The sequence below is a fragment of the Osmerus eperlanus genome, chromosome 4, assembly GCF_963692335.1.
Source record: "Osmerus eperlanus chromosome 4, fOsmEpe2.1, whole genome shotgun sequence".
Lineage (NCBI taxonomy): Eukaryota > Metazoa > Chordata > Actinopteri > Osmeriformes > Osmeridae > Osmerus > Osmerus eperlanus.
Window position 1 is genome coordinate 17050695 of NC_085021.1, and position 18787 is coordinate 17069481.

The window sequence follows — 18787 nt, forward strand, 5'->3', positions numbered from 1 at the left end:
TGAAGGTGGTGTATTTCCACACCTCACTGAGGGTGCCCAGTGTGCTGGCCGTGGTGGAGCTGGTGGCGTTATCACCCAGGGCAGAAGGCTCCCAGCATGCACTGGGGTGCGGCTTCGGGATCCTGGACTTGTTTGGCAGCCATGCAGAACCTCAGGCCACCGAAGGGGACAGAAGGTGATTAGTATAGTGGTGATAATACACCAGGCAGGGGTTCATGGATTTTTCTCATCCAGAGACAGGTGAAGGATTAGCGAGAGGATTAGAGTTTTTGTTACCCGCTAATAGCTCAGAGACCCCTATTGTGCATGGGGTGAAATCCTTTCCATTATTGATGTTTTGTTGTGATAGATTCATCATTATGTTCCAACCATATCAAAATGTGGATATTTCAACAGACTATGGATGGTTACAGCATCTGACCTTCTTGTGTTTTCAGACTGGACTGGTACTATGGAACACCCAGGACTCTGCTTCAGCCCGAGTCAATGGATCCCAAAAAGCGTAAGCACATTCTCCTGTCTTCAACATCAGTTCGGACTGACCATCAGGTTAGGGCTGTTGAGTACTTTCACAGAATTGAATCCAGCTGACAATGAACTTTCAAGTTAATGGTGATTTCAGGCTTTTTTCTTTTAGTTCAGTTCCATATTGTCTGATTCAATTCCAGTCTACTTCATATTGAATTGAATGTACATGGGGGATGTTGTTTCCACAGCTCGTAGAACACGTGTAGAGACACAAATCCAAATGGAGTAGGCCCCTATTGTGTTGCTCTCTAATTATGCAGTGTTGTCATGTCTGTCTACAGTGTTTAATAAAGATATCAGTGGCCCAGAGCTCCACAAGGCTCTCTCAAGCCCAGAACATGTCATTATAAGACACAGACACCATTGATTACCTGTGTCAAAGCGTGGTGAGAGACACCAATTGATCTGGTCATACAATGTGTTGTTTGCTTTAACCCATGTTTGCTTTCAGTGTTAGAATATGCTGGCTTTTGTTCAGCTCTGTGGTGTGCAGTAAAGTTCAGCATTTTACGGTACATGTATTTCACATTAGTACATGAGTTCATTTCACTCTGAAGAATGATGCGTTTTGGCATATCATATACATTACACACACATTTTATAAGCTCCGGGGAGGATTGTCAGTTGACAGTGAATGTAACCTATGGCATTTTGCAGTTGTTTTCATGCAGCCTGACAGAACAGTTCATGTATTTTGGTAAATGTAGTCCAGGGGTAGATTGAGCAGTGACCTGACAGTTGAGGAAGCCAACTGAGCTACAGTGAACCACTAAGAAGCTGCTCTTCACATGTCCTCTGTTGGGCTCATGCCCAATGTACGGTCATGTTAAATGTTGGCCTGGAGAATTGCTAATGTGTGAAAGACAGCCAACACAGCTATTAAAGCTACTGCACTATGACACGTTAATATTGGACAGGCCTCTCCAAATGGACATGTTACCTACTGTACATTGAATAGTTGTCAGTGAAGGTTTGGGTAAGAAGAGAGTTTGTATTTTGCTAGTCTGATTTGTAGACCTGTCTGGGTGCTTCTTCCTACTGTGGGTGATATTATATAGGTACAGAAACACTTGATAGAACAATAATTCTGCAATGTTACAGGAAAATAGCTGACTTCTGTGGATTTAGCGCAAAGTCAATGCACTCTATTTTCTATTCTCAATCTTGAAGGCAATAAATGTGTTCTTGAGGAAAGTTAGTTTATATAGTTTGATTGAAACATTGCAGTGGTATGATCCTCTGGTTTATGTGTCCAAGAAAAGTAAGAATTTGTGTTAAAATGCCATGAATGCAGTTGTTTGAACTGAACAAGAAGCACCTTGAGCCACTTTGTTCCTTGCACATAGTGTCTGTGTTTGATGGATCAGAAAAGCTGTGCCGTGGCCTTTTGTGTCTTGAGTGGTCCTGTCTCTTGGCTTCTCTCCCAATCCTCAAATCTACAGTAAGGTCTTCCAAACACATCCTCGGAGACACTTGACAGATGGGCATACTGACAGACAGACAGACAGACAGGGAATAAGACATTTCCAAACTACACCTGGGGCCCTTCGAGTCTGTCACATCAAATGTGTGTGTCTGTGGGACGGGACGGGGTGTGCAGCCACATATATTTGTGCATGTGTGAGCGTCCGCGCACACTTTGTACGTTTAAGTGTGTGTTTATGTGTATCTAGCATGCCAGGGGGTAAGGGCAATCAGAGGGGGGCAATGCCAGGAGGTGTGTGGGTAAAGGGGGGTGCTTGGTGCCAGGAGGTGGAGGAGGGACAAGAAGGAAGCGTGGCAGCCAGGGGAGCCTCTGGTGCTGCCAGCCGCTCTCCATCTGTGTTCTCCTGCCCAGCGGGCCAAACGCCCGCACACCGCCACCTAAACCCCTCTCCTGTATCGACCCCGGGGAACACAGAGAGAGAGAGAGTGTGGGGTGGGGAGATGAAAAGAAAGGAACAGCGGGAGAGAAAGATAACGATTTGCTTGAACTCCTTTTCCTTGACTAACATGGAGGAAATGGTGTAGAAGAAGAAAGCAACACAGAGCAGGAGCAGGGGAATGAGGTTAAAGGGGTGGAGTTTGTTTGGGCCTCCAAGTACGGCAAAAGAACAGCAACGGTATGGGAAGTTTAGAGGGGCCGGTGAAGATGGGAGTGGTTCGATGCCTCACCAAAGCTCAAATCACTGCTTCTTTGGTTGGCTAAGGAAGAGACCGTACTGAGCACGGAGAGATAAAGCAAAAGAGAGAAACGGAGCATATGGATACGCTCTGGGCCTCCTTATCTCCTCTGCTAGATTGACCGGAGGAAAACCGAGGGATGAGAAGACAGAGAGAGAGAGATAGAGAGAAGAATGGAGGGCTGCTTTGCTCACCTAAGCTCCTCTTTTGGACGGGCCATGAGGGAAATGAAGTGAGTGAGGAGGAGTCAGCGAGGGAAGAGAGTAGAAAAGGCAGCTCTGGGCTTCTCTCAGGGAGATAGGGGACAAACAGATGGCACACTGCTCCAACGTGCCGGGAGACTGTATTGTGTTCACATTACCATGTTCTAATCCACTGCTGCAAAAGATAGGTCAGTGCTGTGGGTTTTCCAACCGTGTGTGTATGTCTGTCTGTCGTTCTACCGGTCTGATATTGTGAAATTTAAATATCAAATTAAACTACCAGTTCATTTGGTTTCCCTTTTATGACCGTGTCTAAAATGGCTTGGTTACACAAGGACTCCTGTGTTCCATATTCCAATCTGTTGTCAATACCCTGAATTATACATTTTACACTTTCAAAGACGGCTGTTGACTTTCTCCCAAAACCTGTCTTTTCAAATTCAGTCCATTGGTATTCATCCTGATTATTACGCAGTCTCCCCTCCCTGTCACCCTCCCCAAATCCACAGCCTTCTGATGCTGAGCTACCGAGTCCCATTTTTACCATCTCTTGGATTCATCTTCTGCCAAGTTTGTACTAGTCTCACACTAAGGGATCTCAATGTCTGCCTGAAGATTTTAGTTTTTTTGCGGAAATATTCTGATCTGCACATTGCGTCAGAAACACAAGCTTAATGCATTATGAATAAGGAGAAATAAATGATAAAGTTACCCACATACCGACACCTGGGCACCATCTGTGTTAAGCTAGTTGCGTGAATGTTTTTTCTTTTCCTTTTTTCTGCCGTCCCCACCTCTCTTCTTTTCTTCATTAAACTAAGTGACTCCACTCTCAATGAAGCATATCGCTTTAAAACTGGTGAGCAGTGACTGGAGGAACGCTGTCAGATTTCCTCAGAACATGTCAAAGTAGGCAGTGTGTGCCTGATGAAGAGAATCCGACCTGCTGTCAGGGTACATCAGGGCTGGAGGAGAGGAAAGGCTTCCATTTCATTGTGGTGAACTGAGTGGTGATCATACAATATCTAACCACATTAGGGCATCAATCAAAGCTGTGTCACTAAAGAAGGTTCACATTGCTAATCATTTTCCTGCAGGATGCACCGCAAGGCATTACTCCCTTGCATTATTGAACCAACTATGATTATTGAACCAGCCGTACACACGATTAACTCAGCAACTTGTTCGCACTGTACTACAGATGGTACATGGGTCCAGGTGTATCAATGTCAGTAGTATGATCATGAAGACTTGGAGGGAGTGAGTGGAGCTGGGATTAATGATCCTCAACATCTCAGCTGAAGATGCAATTATCAAAGCTGTCTGAATGATTGAACACACCATCCCGGCAGGCTTGTATGAATCAAACACACACTACACGTCAAATCCAATGCTTCTCCAGCATTCCCTACATGTTGATGAACGCCATAGTGAGTTGACACCCATCATATGATGAAGGATGTGTGTGTGTGTCAGTCCATCTTATATAGTACACCGTTTTCTCATATAAAACACAACACTCTGGACATGGAGCACTTTGCTATAGTTTATTGGTTGTAATGCTGAATGCAGCCCAGTTACAGGTGCACACACACCCCTTCACACAAACACAATCAGAGACAGAGGCAGGCACGCTTTCGAAAACGATTCTCCCAACATAATGGTGCGTGCACCTGGGCCTTGGCAGCCAAATGGAATATTGAAAAATTGAACTGTTTTGTGAGTCACTTTCGAGCAATGCTCTCCTTCATAAAAATGAAACAGCTTCCTATTTAACTCTTGTAGACAGGTGACGATTGTTTGTGAGGCAGACCGGATGACAGGCAATAGTCCAATGGTTTGGATAAATATGATGGGGAATCGTGTATTTGTCTCCAGAGAAGCAAAACATTGCATCCCATCACACTTCTCCAGTAATATGTAAACCTTTTAGATAAAGGGAATGCTGATTGTAACACTGTATACTGCATTGTGTTTAGTTTTTTCTTCATCTCACCACACAGAGCTCCTGAGGATTATTGAAGGAGCTCACTTGGTCTTCAACATCAAACCACATCCTGCTTTGGCTCCCATCATGCACCTCTTCCCTGAGAACATCCTGGTGTCTGGGGATGAAAACATTCCAGGGCTGGTGCCATCCCCAACAGGTGAGACTAAACAAACCTCGAACATTCACATTTCCATAAAGGAACACTCATGTAGTTTTACAGTGAGGTCTGATGATGGACCTCGAGTTCCTTACCAATACCATCACTGATGAGGCGTGTGGCACTCATTGTTATGTTTCCACACTATTTAAACAGAATAAAAATAAAATAAAAATTTGTGTAAAGACATTAGAGAGATCCCATGGTGGTTATCCTTGCACCACTGGGTCACGTGGTGTAATTGAAAGTCACAGACAGCAAAGAAAATGATGTGACATTCAGTCTCCAGTTGGTCTACCATATTTATCAGGCTTCGGTTTGTTTTCAGTGCAAGTATTTGAGACTTTCATTTGAAAGTCTCAAATATGTATACTTCAAAAGGGCTTTCTTTGTTATTCCATCAAACCTGCCATACTTGTATTTGCAGTGTGTGTCTTTGTTTTCTTACATCAGCTCAGGTACATGACATGATGTCATTTTCTGAATTTGAAACCAGCTCAAACGACAATGCTAGCCAAGTGTGCTGAAGCTTGGTCCCTTGGAACTGAGAAAATATGACTTTAAACGTGAGAACACCCCTGAGACGGTTAAAAACCCTAAAGCGTAGCTCTCCTAGATTAAAGCTGGAAATACCACTGTAAAGGTTCTACTAAACTGAACCCTTTTTGGGATTTAGTCTCAGAAGTCGTAAGATTTGAAACAGTATTAACACAATATTATTCAGTTTTTCAAAATCTTATTTAAATTATGTAAATATTGTTGATAAATGTAGTACTATAAACTACTAAATACTGCAATAAACTTGAGACTGAGTTCATAAGCGAATGTAATGAAGTTTGGCAGTGCTGGGTTATAATCAGTCAAATCAGTGGGAGGGATTGTGGCTAATCCCCCCTCTCTATGTTCAAGACCTCTGAGCAACCATGGCTTAAACCCTCATATAAAGAACACCGTCACTGTCTGGATTCTGGATATTCATTAGAGTGTTCCAAGACCATTATCCTCCAACAACTGGGCATCTGCGAGACCATTATAGTTACATTGTGCTTCAGTGTGAATACAATCAACGATCATTTCATATCTGTTCTTTCTGAAAGGGCAGATTGCTGCTTTTCAGGACGACAATCTGACGACAATCTGAATCCAGCCTAGCCTCATAGGCAGAGGTACTTTTTGAATCGATTTGGAGCAGAGCGTTTTACACCCAATATCAAGACAGCGCCAGTGTTTGGGAGCTGTTTGACTTGAGCACCAGTGTCTTTCTCATAAATAGTTCAAGAGGGAGCTTGGCTCAATCGATGGAGCAGTGATTCAACTGTAGTTTATGCTGTTGACAGCTACCCCTTAGCAAACGCTAACCACAGTATACTGTGATGGAAAATTATGACGGTGCTGTGTAGTTTGAACAGTCAAGATGGCGGCTTAATACAATTTATTAGTTTGCACAAACATAAGAAAACAGAGTACTCTGTGACCCGTCATAACGAAGGACAGTATAAGCTACAGGTCGTTTCGGAAGAGTGGTAAAGAACATCCATACACACTGCCTTATATAAACTTATAACATATGGTCATTCGGTTTGCTCAATCAATAAATGTAGCGCTCTCTGTAATTGGCTAACTCTATTTAGTGACAGTTTGAAACAATAGCCTCCAGGCCAAGTGTCCCAAAGTTCTTTGATGTCACCTCTCTGTCTTTAAATGAGGAGATAACAAAGATAACTGTAATTAAACACAAACAGGACACAGGACACAATCTCCTTGGCCAAAAGGTCAGAGCAGCTGCATCAATAGCCCCTTACTCTATGATTATAGAGAACAGAAGGCCCTATAAAATGCTTCACCCATCCTCCAGGGTAAACCGTCCCACAGAGCCGTCAGCACCTTGCATTCCTTTGAACTCAACTTAATTATCTCCCCTTCCTATCTCTTACCAATGAACATAGAAGATTATATTCAGACACATTACTTTACATACATAAGCCCAACATTTCCTCCACAATACCTTTATAACAATGGTGTTCAGAACTCTCACCATTTCCACATTTGATAATATACTTGCTTTACCATCCATTTACACACAAAATCCCAATATAACAAATAAAAAAAATAAAAAAATCGTATTTCTTGTCTACATTTTCAGACCTTTGTTATGACGCACCTAATTGAGCTTAAAAGTAAATACAATTTCCTTGGATCATCCCAAACTTTCTAAACTTCCAATGAAGTTTGGAGAACCTCTGCATATGTGGTAAGATTAAGTGATTGGCGATCATTTAGAAAGGCACACAGCCATCTACATATACAAGGTCCTACCGTGCAGGTCAGAGTAACCTGGCAAGTGCCTTGGTCAGGGAGATGACCTAGAACTCAGTGAACATTGTAATAGATGGGAGAACCTGACAAGAGGACAGCTATGCACTCGAAAAATAATTCTTTGTAGCAAGAGTAGCGAGCCTATCCTGAATATAATGCACATGACAGTCTGCCTGGAATAAAGCAGCACTTAACCCTTGTGTTATCTTCGGGACATTGTGACCCTTCAGTCATTCCCCCACGTGTTGCGACAACTTTACCTCATACAAAAATAAAGTGAAGCATTTTCTTTTAACTTTCGGGCTTTCTCACACCCCCCACAGCACGAAGGTTAAAAGAAAATGCTTTTTATTTGTTTTTGTATTGGGTAAAGTTGTCGCAGCACAACGATGGGTCGTTGTGAACCTTCGGGTCATTGTGACCCGAAGGCAGCACAAGGGTTAAAGAACACTGAGTGCATGAGGGTAAAGATTCTCTGGCCTAACATGGGCCAAAATACCAAGTAGTTATGTCTGGTTAAAACCCAGTACAATACCACTCATCACCTGGTTAATATCATCCCTATGGTGAAGCCTGGTGGTGGCAATATTATGCCATGGGGATGTTTCTCAGTTGGAGGTACTGGGAGACTGGTCAGGATTGAGGGAACCGAGGCCAAAACAGAAAGATCCTTCGAGAAAACCTACTCCAGAGCGACAAGACCGCAGACTGTAATCCCCCATTCACCAACACCATTATACTTTTTTAGGAGACTCTCTGTTGAAGCCTCACACCCTGAAGATGGTCAGCTGCGCCTTGGACAGGCTGACCATCTCGCTCTATCCCTCCCTGGACAAGTTTGAGACCCAGCTGCTGCATCTGATCAACGCAGACTGCAACAACATGGTAAGACATAGCGTCATCCACGTGTGTGGCTGACTGCCACCAAACCCAGGTCCTGTTAAAGTGATTTTACCTTTACCTTTTACCTTGATTAAACATTGGTTTCTTTACCATCAGCATAACATCACTTTCACTATGTGTTTTCACCAACTTGTTTAAAATGTTTATTTAATTTACTTCTGGCATAGCATTTAGCCTAAGACTCCAAACCCACATGGAATCTGTAAATGTTTTCTCTTGTAAGTTAGAGTGGTCTGGTAACCAAGGTGACAGGTACCTCCATGCATTTCCTATTATTAGTGGTGTTGTGCAGGTCTTATCCACCTTCTCTGACTTTAACTCGCATGCCTGCGAGTGGTACTGGCAGGAGAATTAATATTACGATGCTGCCAGTCACACTTTGTTCAGTGGTACGCCATCGTAAAGGGCTGTGAACCAAGAGGGCCTGTTGAAAGTGAGATGCTTTGATAAAGCATGATGTTCCATCAAGGGTCTTGTCAATCTGAGCCTTGTGCACGCAGCCAGGGGATGTTCTACTTCAGGTAGCTTATGTTTCAGGAAGTATCATTATTCCATCAGGATTTATTTTGAGTTTCTAACTCTCTAAACATGATGACAGAGACTGTAATTTAGGAGAAGTTGTGTTGAGTTTATCACCTAACTCCAGAAGCCAGGTGTGAAGTGAGCACACCCTGTGACCTGTCTTTGCGTGATCTAAACTAAAGTTGTCAAAGCATCACTTCACCTCAGCCCAGACAAGTGTGATGTCATCATGAAAACGGTTTGATCCTGGAAACAACATTTCATCAGTTTGGGAGTTTGGGAAAGATTATTTTGGCTGTGCTATGCCTGTGCCTTCCTAAGGCCTGGCATGGGGTCCTTATTGAACCCTTCCCCCCCAAGGGGGTCTGCTTGCTAATCATTGTTGTCGCTCAGAGGATGAGTGTCTGTGGGAAGGTGAGTGTGCATTATATTCAGAGTAATCTGACAATCAATTGCAGTTGGAGTGCCTGCGGGTTGCCATAAAATTCATAAAATTCAAATCTGCAGTCTTTGTTATGAATGCATCTTTGTGAAAATGACACACGCTGTGTTCACGGAAATACCTTAACATAGGGTCGTTTTTCCTATGTTAGGTAAAGGAGACTGGAAAACCACTTTCCTATTCAAACTTTTTCCCCATCCTCAAGTTCCTTTGCAGAGCTTTACAACATAGGTGTGAGGATTTGTTCTAACTTATGCCAGATTGTTTCTTTTGTGCAACTTTGGTAGGATGACGCCCCTTTCTCATGTGCAGAAGGTGCTAACACATTCAGCATCGAGGGTGATGCCAGCTTTTAATTAGTGTCTGTGCGTGTGTCTGTGTGAGTATGACCTTTCAAAGTGTGATTCTTGCTAGATTGTCATCATCAAGTTATCTGTGAGGTGATGCTGACACCTCACCTGTCTAAGTCATCAGACTACGTTTTCTGTGTGGTATTTTGTGCATTGGGACAGTCAGGGATGGTGAAGGAGAGAAACCAGGGGAATAGTGAACAAAGGATCCTTTTTGTTATTGGAAAAAATGGAGTCCAAGTAGCAATACGCTTGTGGACAAACAGAGACACACACCAGAGGAGTAGACGGTCACAGGAGGGTGAGAGTCTCTTTCAGCCTTGAGGTTGTTGGGGAGGATGATGCTACGTCTCCTCATAAGCCAACCAGGGGACTGTTTTAGTCATTTGGCCTGTGACTGCAGAAGCCAAAATTGGTATTTTATCTCCATGACATTTATAAATTCATTTACTTACGATGAGTTAATAAAGGGTTTATGAAATGGAGTCAAACTTTCCAGTCTGGCAACTTCTGGCAAGTTAAAGGGTGTCTGGTAGCAAGCAATATTGACAGTAGTTCTTCGCATGAGCGCTCAAATCCATAATGACATTTTGAACCCGTGTGGGACTAGAGTCATATAATCATCTTAGTGTGCCTTGTCTTCCTTCAATGACCATCAAACAAATGGGTATCGTGAAAGTGGCTTGGGCGGGCGTAATCGACAACCCTTCTCTCAAGGAGTGCAATCAATATGCATTACCGCCTTCTGAAAGATTTACTCATGCTAATTTATGTGTCCTGCAACTGTTTAGTGTCTGGTCAAGTTTGAGGGTAACTCTGCCGATCTTGAACGGCCTGCCTGCCTCATCATATCTCCCTACAGGAAACAAGCGGAGATAAGGATTTCCAAAACAGAGGACAAAGCAGGGAAATGTTTTAAGGCAGCGATATTGGTCTGCGTGTAACTCAATATTTTGGGATGTGAATCGGAGGAGCTTTTCACCATGAGGGCAATGCGATTCATCAGCGGAAGCGATGTGCCAGTTAAAATCTGTTAGGAGCGAAAGAGTGGGAGGATGAGAACGGCATGCTAATGATGATGCTACTGTGTTTCCTGTGAGGATGAGTCACCTCAGTGTGAGGGAGCTAACGTCCACAGCGTGGGCACCTTACCACACGCGCACATGCTCACACTTCACACTGCTCCAAAATGAACACGTACATTGTTAGCATATGCAGTCACACACGTTCACACACACAAACATGCTAGCATACTCAATAATGAGCTGGGTCTATCAGCAAAGACATAGCGGTTCTCATTATATCTTCAAGATTAGTAGGAAAAGATAAGCGTTCCAAAATAATTAGCCGTTGAGTCCTTGGAGCAATTAAATTATTTCGCTGATTATAAATTTCAGTTTTACTCTGCTGTTTTCAGTTTGAACTAGTGCTTCAAATAAATGTCAAGACGTGACCCTGAATTAGATTAAATTGAGCTAATTCCATTATGCTATGTTCTTACATCACATATCACTTGTGTTATGACAGTATCCTGACTGCCCTTTGATCTGTTTTTCACATGTGACCGTGCTCTTTGTCTGTTCCAAGAGGTTTTGTAAACATGAGGCTTTGTAGAGAGGACATGTCTTTATGAAGGCCTATGCCATTGTCTGTGCAATGCTATTTAATCTCCTACTCTTAACAGAATACTGAGTTCAGAGTTGCACTATGGTTTTATGAACAAAACTATTTATCTGAGAACAGAGAAATAACATTAAAACCAATATATCCTCCCTAAAAGATACCCTTCTTCAAAGCGGATCACATTTTGAGGCTGCTGCTGCAGAACCAGAAATGAACCAAAGTCAACCTTGCTCAACAGCATTATGTACCAGATTCAAACATGCATTTATCTTCTGCACTTTCTGCAGGGATTCCCTTGAAAAGCAATATGATACGGTATCTTATTCCAGTAGAAAGTATCTTTGATTGACGGGAACACCTTATATACCTCTCTGATTTCATAAGAATAGGTTCCATAGCTTCTACCAGATTGCAAACACATTACTGTTTATTGCAAAAAAACATTTCTCTCTGACCCTCAAGGCTAAATATGTAAGGTAGTTTGTGTTGTTTTGTCTTTAGCTGTAAATGCCTGACTGAGCAGAATGGTTGGATTCTCTCACAAACACCCTCACTGGTCTACTTCACTAATTGGAAGCCCCCAAAAACAGACCCACTTTCTAGCAACATACCACTTTTGGTTGGCTTATTTGCAAAACATTTAAATAGATTGCCTACAAAAACTAGTCGACTGCACGCCCTGTGATTAAATAAATATCACTTAAACAGCTTAAACATCTGTTCTTCGCAATTTCTGCAAAGGTACAGTTTTTGCAAATGTGTCCTTTATTAGTTCTTTATTCAAATCATATTACATGCAACATCATTTTACGATAGCCGTAAACACCTAAACAGTCAGCCCTGATTGAAACAGGAAGTACAGTATGTTCTAGAAGAGAGGAGCTCTACATCAAAGTCACAGTGATTTATTTGTCATGTGTACATTATATCAATAAATATACAACAATAAAGACAATACAATTATTGTGACATGGCAAGCAAAATGCAATGTAATCAGAAGGTTGCCAGTTCGATTCCCGGCTGTGCCAAATGACGTTGTGTCCTTGGGCAAGGCACTTCACCCTACTTGCCTCGGGGGAATGTCCCTGTACTTGCTGTAAGTCGCTATGGATAAGAGCGTCTGCTAAATGACTAAATGTAAATGTAATGTAATGCCAGCACTCTTAGTGAGGCCTCAAGGAGATGCTCATGGACATCAGCTCCCATAGCTGCCCGCTTAAATGAGAGAGAGAGAGAGAGGGGCAGAGAAAGAGAGAGACAGAGAAAGAGAAAGAGAGGGAGGCAGAGAGAGAGTGAGAAAGAAGGGGCGGGAGACTGTAGCCCATGCCCTTTGAGCTCTTCACTCCAACGAATCCCTCTTCTGTGACGATGGAAATGGAGTATGATTTAACTTGGGGGCCATTTCATTGTTCCCTCTAAGCTTCTTAGCTGTAAAATATTCATATTTCAGGAGAGAGGAAACAAATCTGTGACGGCAGCAGCCAGAGGAGGGAGAGAAAGACAGAGAGAGGGATATAGGAGAGGGTGGAATAGCGTGAGATCGAGGGATAGAGAGATATGTGAGAGAAACCGTATTGGAAGGAGAGAATGAGCGAGAGAAAGTCATAAAAAGCGAGAGCGGAACAGAAAGGATCGCTCCCAACAGATGTTCCCTGTTAGAAGGCTCAGACAGCTCTCTCTCTCTCTCTCTCTCTCTCTCTCTCTCTCTCTCTCTCTCTCTCTCTCTCTCTCTCTCTCTCTCTGTGTCTCTCTCCCTCTCTCTCTCTCTCTCTCTCTCTCTCTCTCTCTGTGTCTCTCTCTCTGCCTTCCTCCCTCAATCACTTCATTACCGTCCTTTCCTACATAAGACAATGCCATCTCCTGTCATCTCCGCACTCTGGTGTTGTTGAAAGAGGGCGAGAACAGATAGATTTTGGAGAAGGGCACAATCATAATTATAATCTGACTGTGGCTGAAAGCAATTATTTGTGGTGTTCTTGTCACACTTATGCTGCCTGCTGCCACTCTGCAGTCAGTCAAAGAGAGATCTTAAAGAGCTAGCTTAGCTGACAAGAGATAGATTGTCTATGATTGCACTGTGTGGCACAGCTCTACAAAAAGCATAGATCTTCTCTTTGTATTTGAAGTGACTGCATAGATGTTTTTCTATGTCTCGAATGTTGTGCGACCTTGTTTTCCACAAGGATGTATTGTCATGGTTGTACATAACGTTCAGACTTGGACTGAAACAGATGATCCAAGTTTTACCATCGCCATGACACTCAAGTGGCGTTCCCTTTAAATCCTACAAGCTAAAGAAAATGGTTCACATCCCACGACACCTTCCACTGACACAATCCTAATCACCCTTGTTTTCTTGTGGCTGCCTTGAACAGACTCCCACTGGGAGTCTGTCAGTGCTCAGGTGGCCTTTCTGCACGTTGTTTGCATGTTCTCCCTGTGCTCACGTGGGTTCCCTCCTCTTCCTCTCTTGGTGAGCACTTGGACTTGGCCACTTGGTGCTGCTGGTGTGGCTGATCTCTGAAGCACCTGTTACAGTAGCTGTTCCATAGGCCCCTTAGCATAGTGAGACAAAAGACCTTTCTCTAATAGTGATTGCCTGGGGGTCCAGGCAATCCACAGAAGGTATTCACAGGCCTTCGTCGGGAGGTGTCAGATGCTTAACATTGCTTTCTCCCATTGAGGACAAACCAGCCCAGAACTGATTCCCAGACCACATGAGAAGGCTGGAGAGCAGTTTATTCTTACTGTGTACTGTTGACTAAAGAGAGACACAGAGAGTGTTAGAATAGGGGGGGGGGGGAATCCACCGAGGTGGATGTTTTCCTTTGTGTCGCATATTATGTTGCATACATAACATACAGTATGGACACACTGCACGTCTTAAGAATAAAGCATGTTGAACTAGAGAGACAGACAGGCAAAGACAGAGAGGGTGAGGGAGGAAAGTGAAAGTGTAGAAGGGTGACGTTCAGACGGTCAGAAGGAGAAAGTGGTAGAGATATGGAAGAAGTGGAGAGAATGGATGGAGAAGGATACTGTAGGGAGAGAACGAGCTGGAGAAACGAGAGTGATGGGCTATGTGGGCCGTACGCGGGCTGGCTCTGCAGCTGCATATATAACCAATGCTCAATTGATATGCTAATTGGATTGGGAAGGTGTGGGTGGATATGGAGAAGGGTTTATGCAGAGAGAGAGAGGGAGAGGGAGACAGGCACTCAAAAAAGAGCAGTGAGCCCCAGAATCCAGGGTTAGAGTTTGCAGTCAGTCATTTTGCAGTTCTGTCAGTCAACACTACATTAGCAGTGCCCGTTAAGTGTGAAACGCCAACAGTCCCAGAACATGTCCATCTCCGAAGTACGTGTTGATTGAATTGTTTGCTCAATACACGTGTTCCATTTCCTACATTTACATATTCATTTCGAAAGAGTAACTTGTAATGATGGTTTTAACTCTGATTCATATTTGCATTAGAGCGACTGAAAACAAAACATGAAATAAACGGTGACTCCCCAGATGTTTGATTGAGATGATTATTGTCTTATTAATTAATTACAATGTGCGTAATAACAACATTAGCATGAATAATGTGGATTATTATGGTAATGTATACAGTACAAGGAAACAATTGGAAATGGTTGTGAGCCTTTGTGTCCAGTGGCTTTTCCATTATTATGTGTAAGATTTCCCATTCTTCAATCTGTTCTCCACCAGAGGACCTAGCATTATTTGTTCACAAAGTCCATAGCACTGCTAGAGCACTCTAGTGTCAGTGAGAGCAGGATTAAAGCATTGAGTACGAGTAGGAGGGAGAGGGAAGGAGACTTATGGTGCAGCAACGATGCTGTCGCCAGCCCTGGGGTGAGACTTCCCAGATCAGACCGACCAAGAGCAAGATACTTCGAAGATCCAGCAGATCCAGTTCGCCTCTGTTTGATTAAATGTGCGCAACTGGTTTTGGGGATATCCATGCAATAGCAGCCATTCTTCATAGACCAGATATGGTGTTGATTTCATTGTATCCGTTACCGTGTTTTCTATGTGTCCTCCAACAGAAGCACTGGGGCCCAGAGGGTACGCTGAAGGCAGTGGTCATCCAGGAGAGGAGGCTCCATGTGGGGGTCCATAATGGCTGGGCCTTCCTGGAGCCTCCCCAGGTGGTGGTTCTGGAACTGCAGACCCAGGCCCAGGGGAGCAGGGTTCACAAGGGGTCCCCCTCCCGACAGAACAGCCTGACCAGAGAAGGGTGAGTTCTGCTCTGTCTGGAAACTCTGCCATTGGTTCCAAAGTATGTGGTTTGATAGCTCCAATCCCAATGCCATAAGCACATCAGGGTTGCGCTAGGTAAAGTATCTAAGCCTGATATTTGAAACAGGATGTCTCTGTCTGGAATCTCAGTGAGTGAAGTACATTTGACTGGAGTGTGCTCTGACCCCGCTTATTGGCTTGCCCACACCTTTCTAACCCTTTTACATTTCAGCAAGTAGCACCAAAGGCCTGGCATCGGGCTGGATTTTGGCATTTTGCCATGTCAAGACATGGAACTTGTAAAATACCATGCTTTTAAATAGAATTGAATACACCGTGTAGTCTTACCGAGGGCATGTAGTTGGAGCAAGATCCCTCACACCCCAAAGCTGCTTGTCAGCTCCTATTTGTTGGACCAGTAGGTAGTCTACATGCACGCACCGCTGGGAGCGCCTGAACACCATCTGCATCTCATCCCATGTGTTTCTCACGTCACCTTGACCTTGCCACACATACAAATGTAATCTGATATCAATGCGAACACGCATACACATGCAGTCAGTCATACTCCGCAAGCCGCAATCTCCATAAAACGAAGGTTGGATAGAGGAAGGCAACGTATTCCAATTCCATGTTGTACTATACAACCAATCTAGCAGACATACTCCACGCCTGTCCTTTCCCACTCTCCATGTTATAGACACCCGTGACCTGGATTTGTTCACGCAAGGTCAGCAGTGTGTTCTTAGGGATTTCCTCCTTAGATCAGCATGAAAAAACTCATGGAATCAGCGTCTCTTTAAACAGAGGGCTTTTATATGTCAAACTGTACAGGATTGCAGGGTGTTAAGAAATGATTGCTTTCTGGCAGTGGTCCTTTGGTCTCTGTGGGGCCAAGGAAACCCTATTGTACCAGTTCGAAGAAGCCAAGATAGAACTTGACAGTAGCTTAGATTGAACCATGGTGCTTGTGTGTTTATGAACTCTCGTCCCTGTGACTCACTGAGCAGGCTTTTCCGTTTTATACTTGCGTGCCGCTATGGTTGGACAACTGAGCTGCACTTTCCCCCCCCAAAACACAAATGACAGTTGGACATCACTTCATCCCTGTTTACGGTGGGCTTCACCGTTCAACATACAGCAATTATGTGGGAGTCTGATAAATATGCAAAACTATCCAATGAGGTAGAAAATCTCATGTTCTATCAACCACTTCCATAATGAGCCCTAATCATACTAATAGCCTGTCACCTAGTTCTTTAATAATAACGGTTACGTTTTGGCTCCTGCCTCTTCCTAAGAGGAGCAGGTTGAGTCTTGTGTAGTTTTCCCCTGCTGATAGCACAGCATTTATTAAAGCATGCTGGTATGAATAGCACAGCGTAGGCTGTAATTACGCTCTATGTTTATTTATTTTTCAGTCGAAGAAGCCAACAGGCAGGCTTTTGCTTATGTTTGGCCATTGTTTATCTGTAGAAAGTCTACATATGCCTCTTTCAGTCTCCCAAGGGGGTCCATGGATTGAGCAGGCGCTCGGGCGACCTTCTTCACATCCACCGACTTTCCAGAATGCTCCAACTGGGGCTGTGTGCAAACTGTGAATGATAAATATAAAGTGTGTGTGTTTCTCACATGGGGCCGGTGCACAGAGGGAGAGTTAGCAGCGTTCCAAAACACAGGAGGAAACCCAGACAGGACGAATCCTTTTCAGTGGCATTTTGATGCTCCAAGTTATGGATGAGAACATGAGTGATTTAGAAATTATGAGGAAATGGTGTGTCGAGATTGATTTACAGGAACATCTCCCGTCTTCTCTTCAACTCTCTGTATCTTTATTTCGGTCTCTCTTTCCATCTCTCTTTTTCTCTTTTTCTCTCTTTCTCTCTCTCTCTCTCTCTCTCTCTCTCTCTCTCTCTCTCTCTCTCTCTCTCTCTCTCTCTCTCTCTCTCTCTCTCTCTCTCTCTCTCTCTCTCTCTCTCTCTCTCTCTCTCTCTCTCTCTCTCTCTCTGTCTTGTTCGTCTTTCTGGCTCATGTTCTCTCTCGCTTGCTCTCTTTCTGTATCGCTATTTCTCTCTGTCTTCCTCTCTCTCTCTCTCTCTCTCTCTCTCTCTCTCTCTCTCTCTCTCTCTCTCTCTCTCTCTGTTTTCTCAATCCCCAGCACCTCGTCAGCGGCTCAGACCCTGGCCCTGCGCAGCAGTCTGGAGCTCAAGCTGGCCAATCACAGGGATTTTGGGATCGTCCTGCAGCTGGAGTACGTCTTCTCCACTCCAGTTGGCGGAGATGGAAAGGTAAGAGGGTTAGAAAAGCGACGCGCACAAACACAGGCAAACCATTCACACGCACTCTTCACTCAGTGTGAACGTCCTCGGTTGACAGGAGCAAATCTATGTTTTTGGGATGTCAGCTCAACACTCTCATTCCCTCTTCTGTGGCCCCTGTTTCCAGCAAGATGTTTGTTGTCCTTGGGAGTATCACTCACTCCATCTATCACTGTCTTCTCCCTGAGGAAATTAAAGAGGCATCCCTGACCAGACAACCCCCGTAAACAAACACACTGGGAAGGGAGGAGGGAATGAGGAGTGGAGGATTTAAGACAGCCAACCAAGGAGAACAGATCCAATCAGGATATACTGAGCCAACGGGTAGCTCCCTCTTTCATCATCAATGCTTAGACACACGCATGTACACACACATATAGACAGGGTTGTGTGCACACTGGCCTAAACACTCAAACTCACAGGCATAAATGTACACACATACCGAGGGCGAGGGCCAGAGCGTGTAGAGGATTATCCCCTCTGCAATGGGTGAGAAGCGGGGAGCAGGAAGAGGGCAGCTGTTATCTACTGTGGTCGTGATTACTTCAGAGAAATAGCTTTTTAGAAAGGGAAACTGGAAAGAGGTGAGAGGGAGAGTCCTGGGGACACCAGCCCAGAGGAGAGAGAGAGAGAGTCCTGGGGACACCAGCCCAGAGGAGAGAGAGAGAGAGTCCTGGGGACACCAGCCCAGAGGAGAGAGAGAGAGAGTCCTGGGGACACCAGCCCAGAGGAGAGAGAGAGAGAGTCCTGGGGACACCAGCCCAGAGGAGAGAGAGAGAGAGTCCTGGGGACACCAGCCCAGAGGAGAGAGAGAGAGAGTCCTGGGGACACCAGCCCAGAGGAGAGAGAGAGAGAGTCCTGGGGACACCAGCCCAGAGGAGAGAGAGAGAGAGTCCTGGGGACACCAGCCCAGAGTGGCATCACCACGTCTTAAGGGAAGTCATTTACCAAGCAAGCATGATATTCTGGTGGGATGGCGGTTGACCCTGGCATACTTTGGACACACGCAGGTCAATTAGTGTAT

At 44.3% G+C, this 18787-nt stretch overlaps 1 protein-coding gene across 10 annotated transcripts in view; it reads left to right on the forward strand.

The window, feature by feature from the left end:
• LOC134019142 (nephrocystin-4-like) overlaps positions 1-18787 on the forward strand; it is a 74742-nt gene that overhangs the window by 10764 nt on the left and 45191 nt on the right. For 9 of the 10 annotated variants that reach the window (XM_062459714.1, XM_062459723.1, XM_062459713.1 and 6 more), the window contains 6 exons: positions 6-175; positions 438-502; positions 4898-5041; positions 8106-8242; positions 15253-15443; positions 17604-17733. In XM_062459714.1, coding sequence (XP_062315698.1) covers positions 6-175; positions 438-502; positions 4898-5041; positions 8106-8242; positions 15253-15443; positions 17604-17733 — 837 coding nt within the window. The remainder of the gene's footprint in view (positions 1-5; positions 176-437; positions 503-4897; positions 5042-8105; positions 8243-15252; positions 15444-17603; positions 17734-18787) is intronic. The other variant, XM_062459718.1, reaches the window with a different exon arrangement.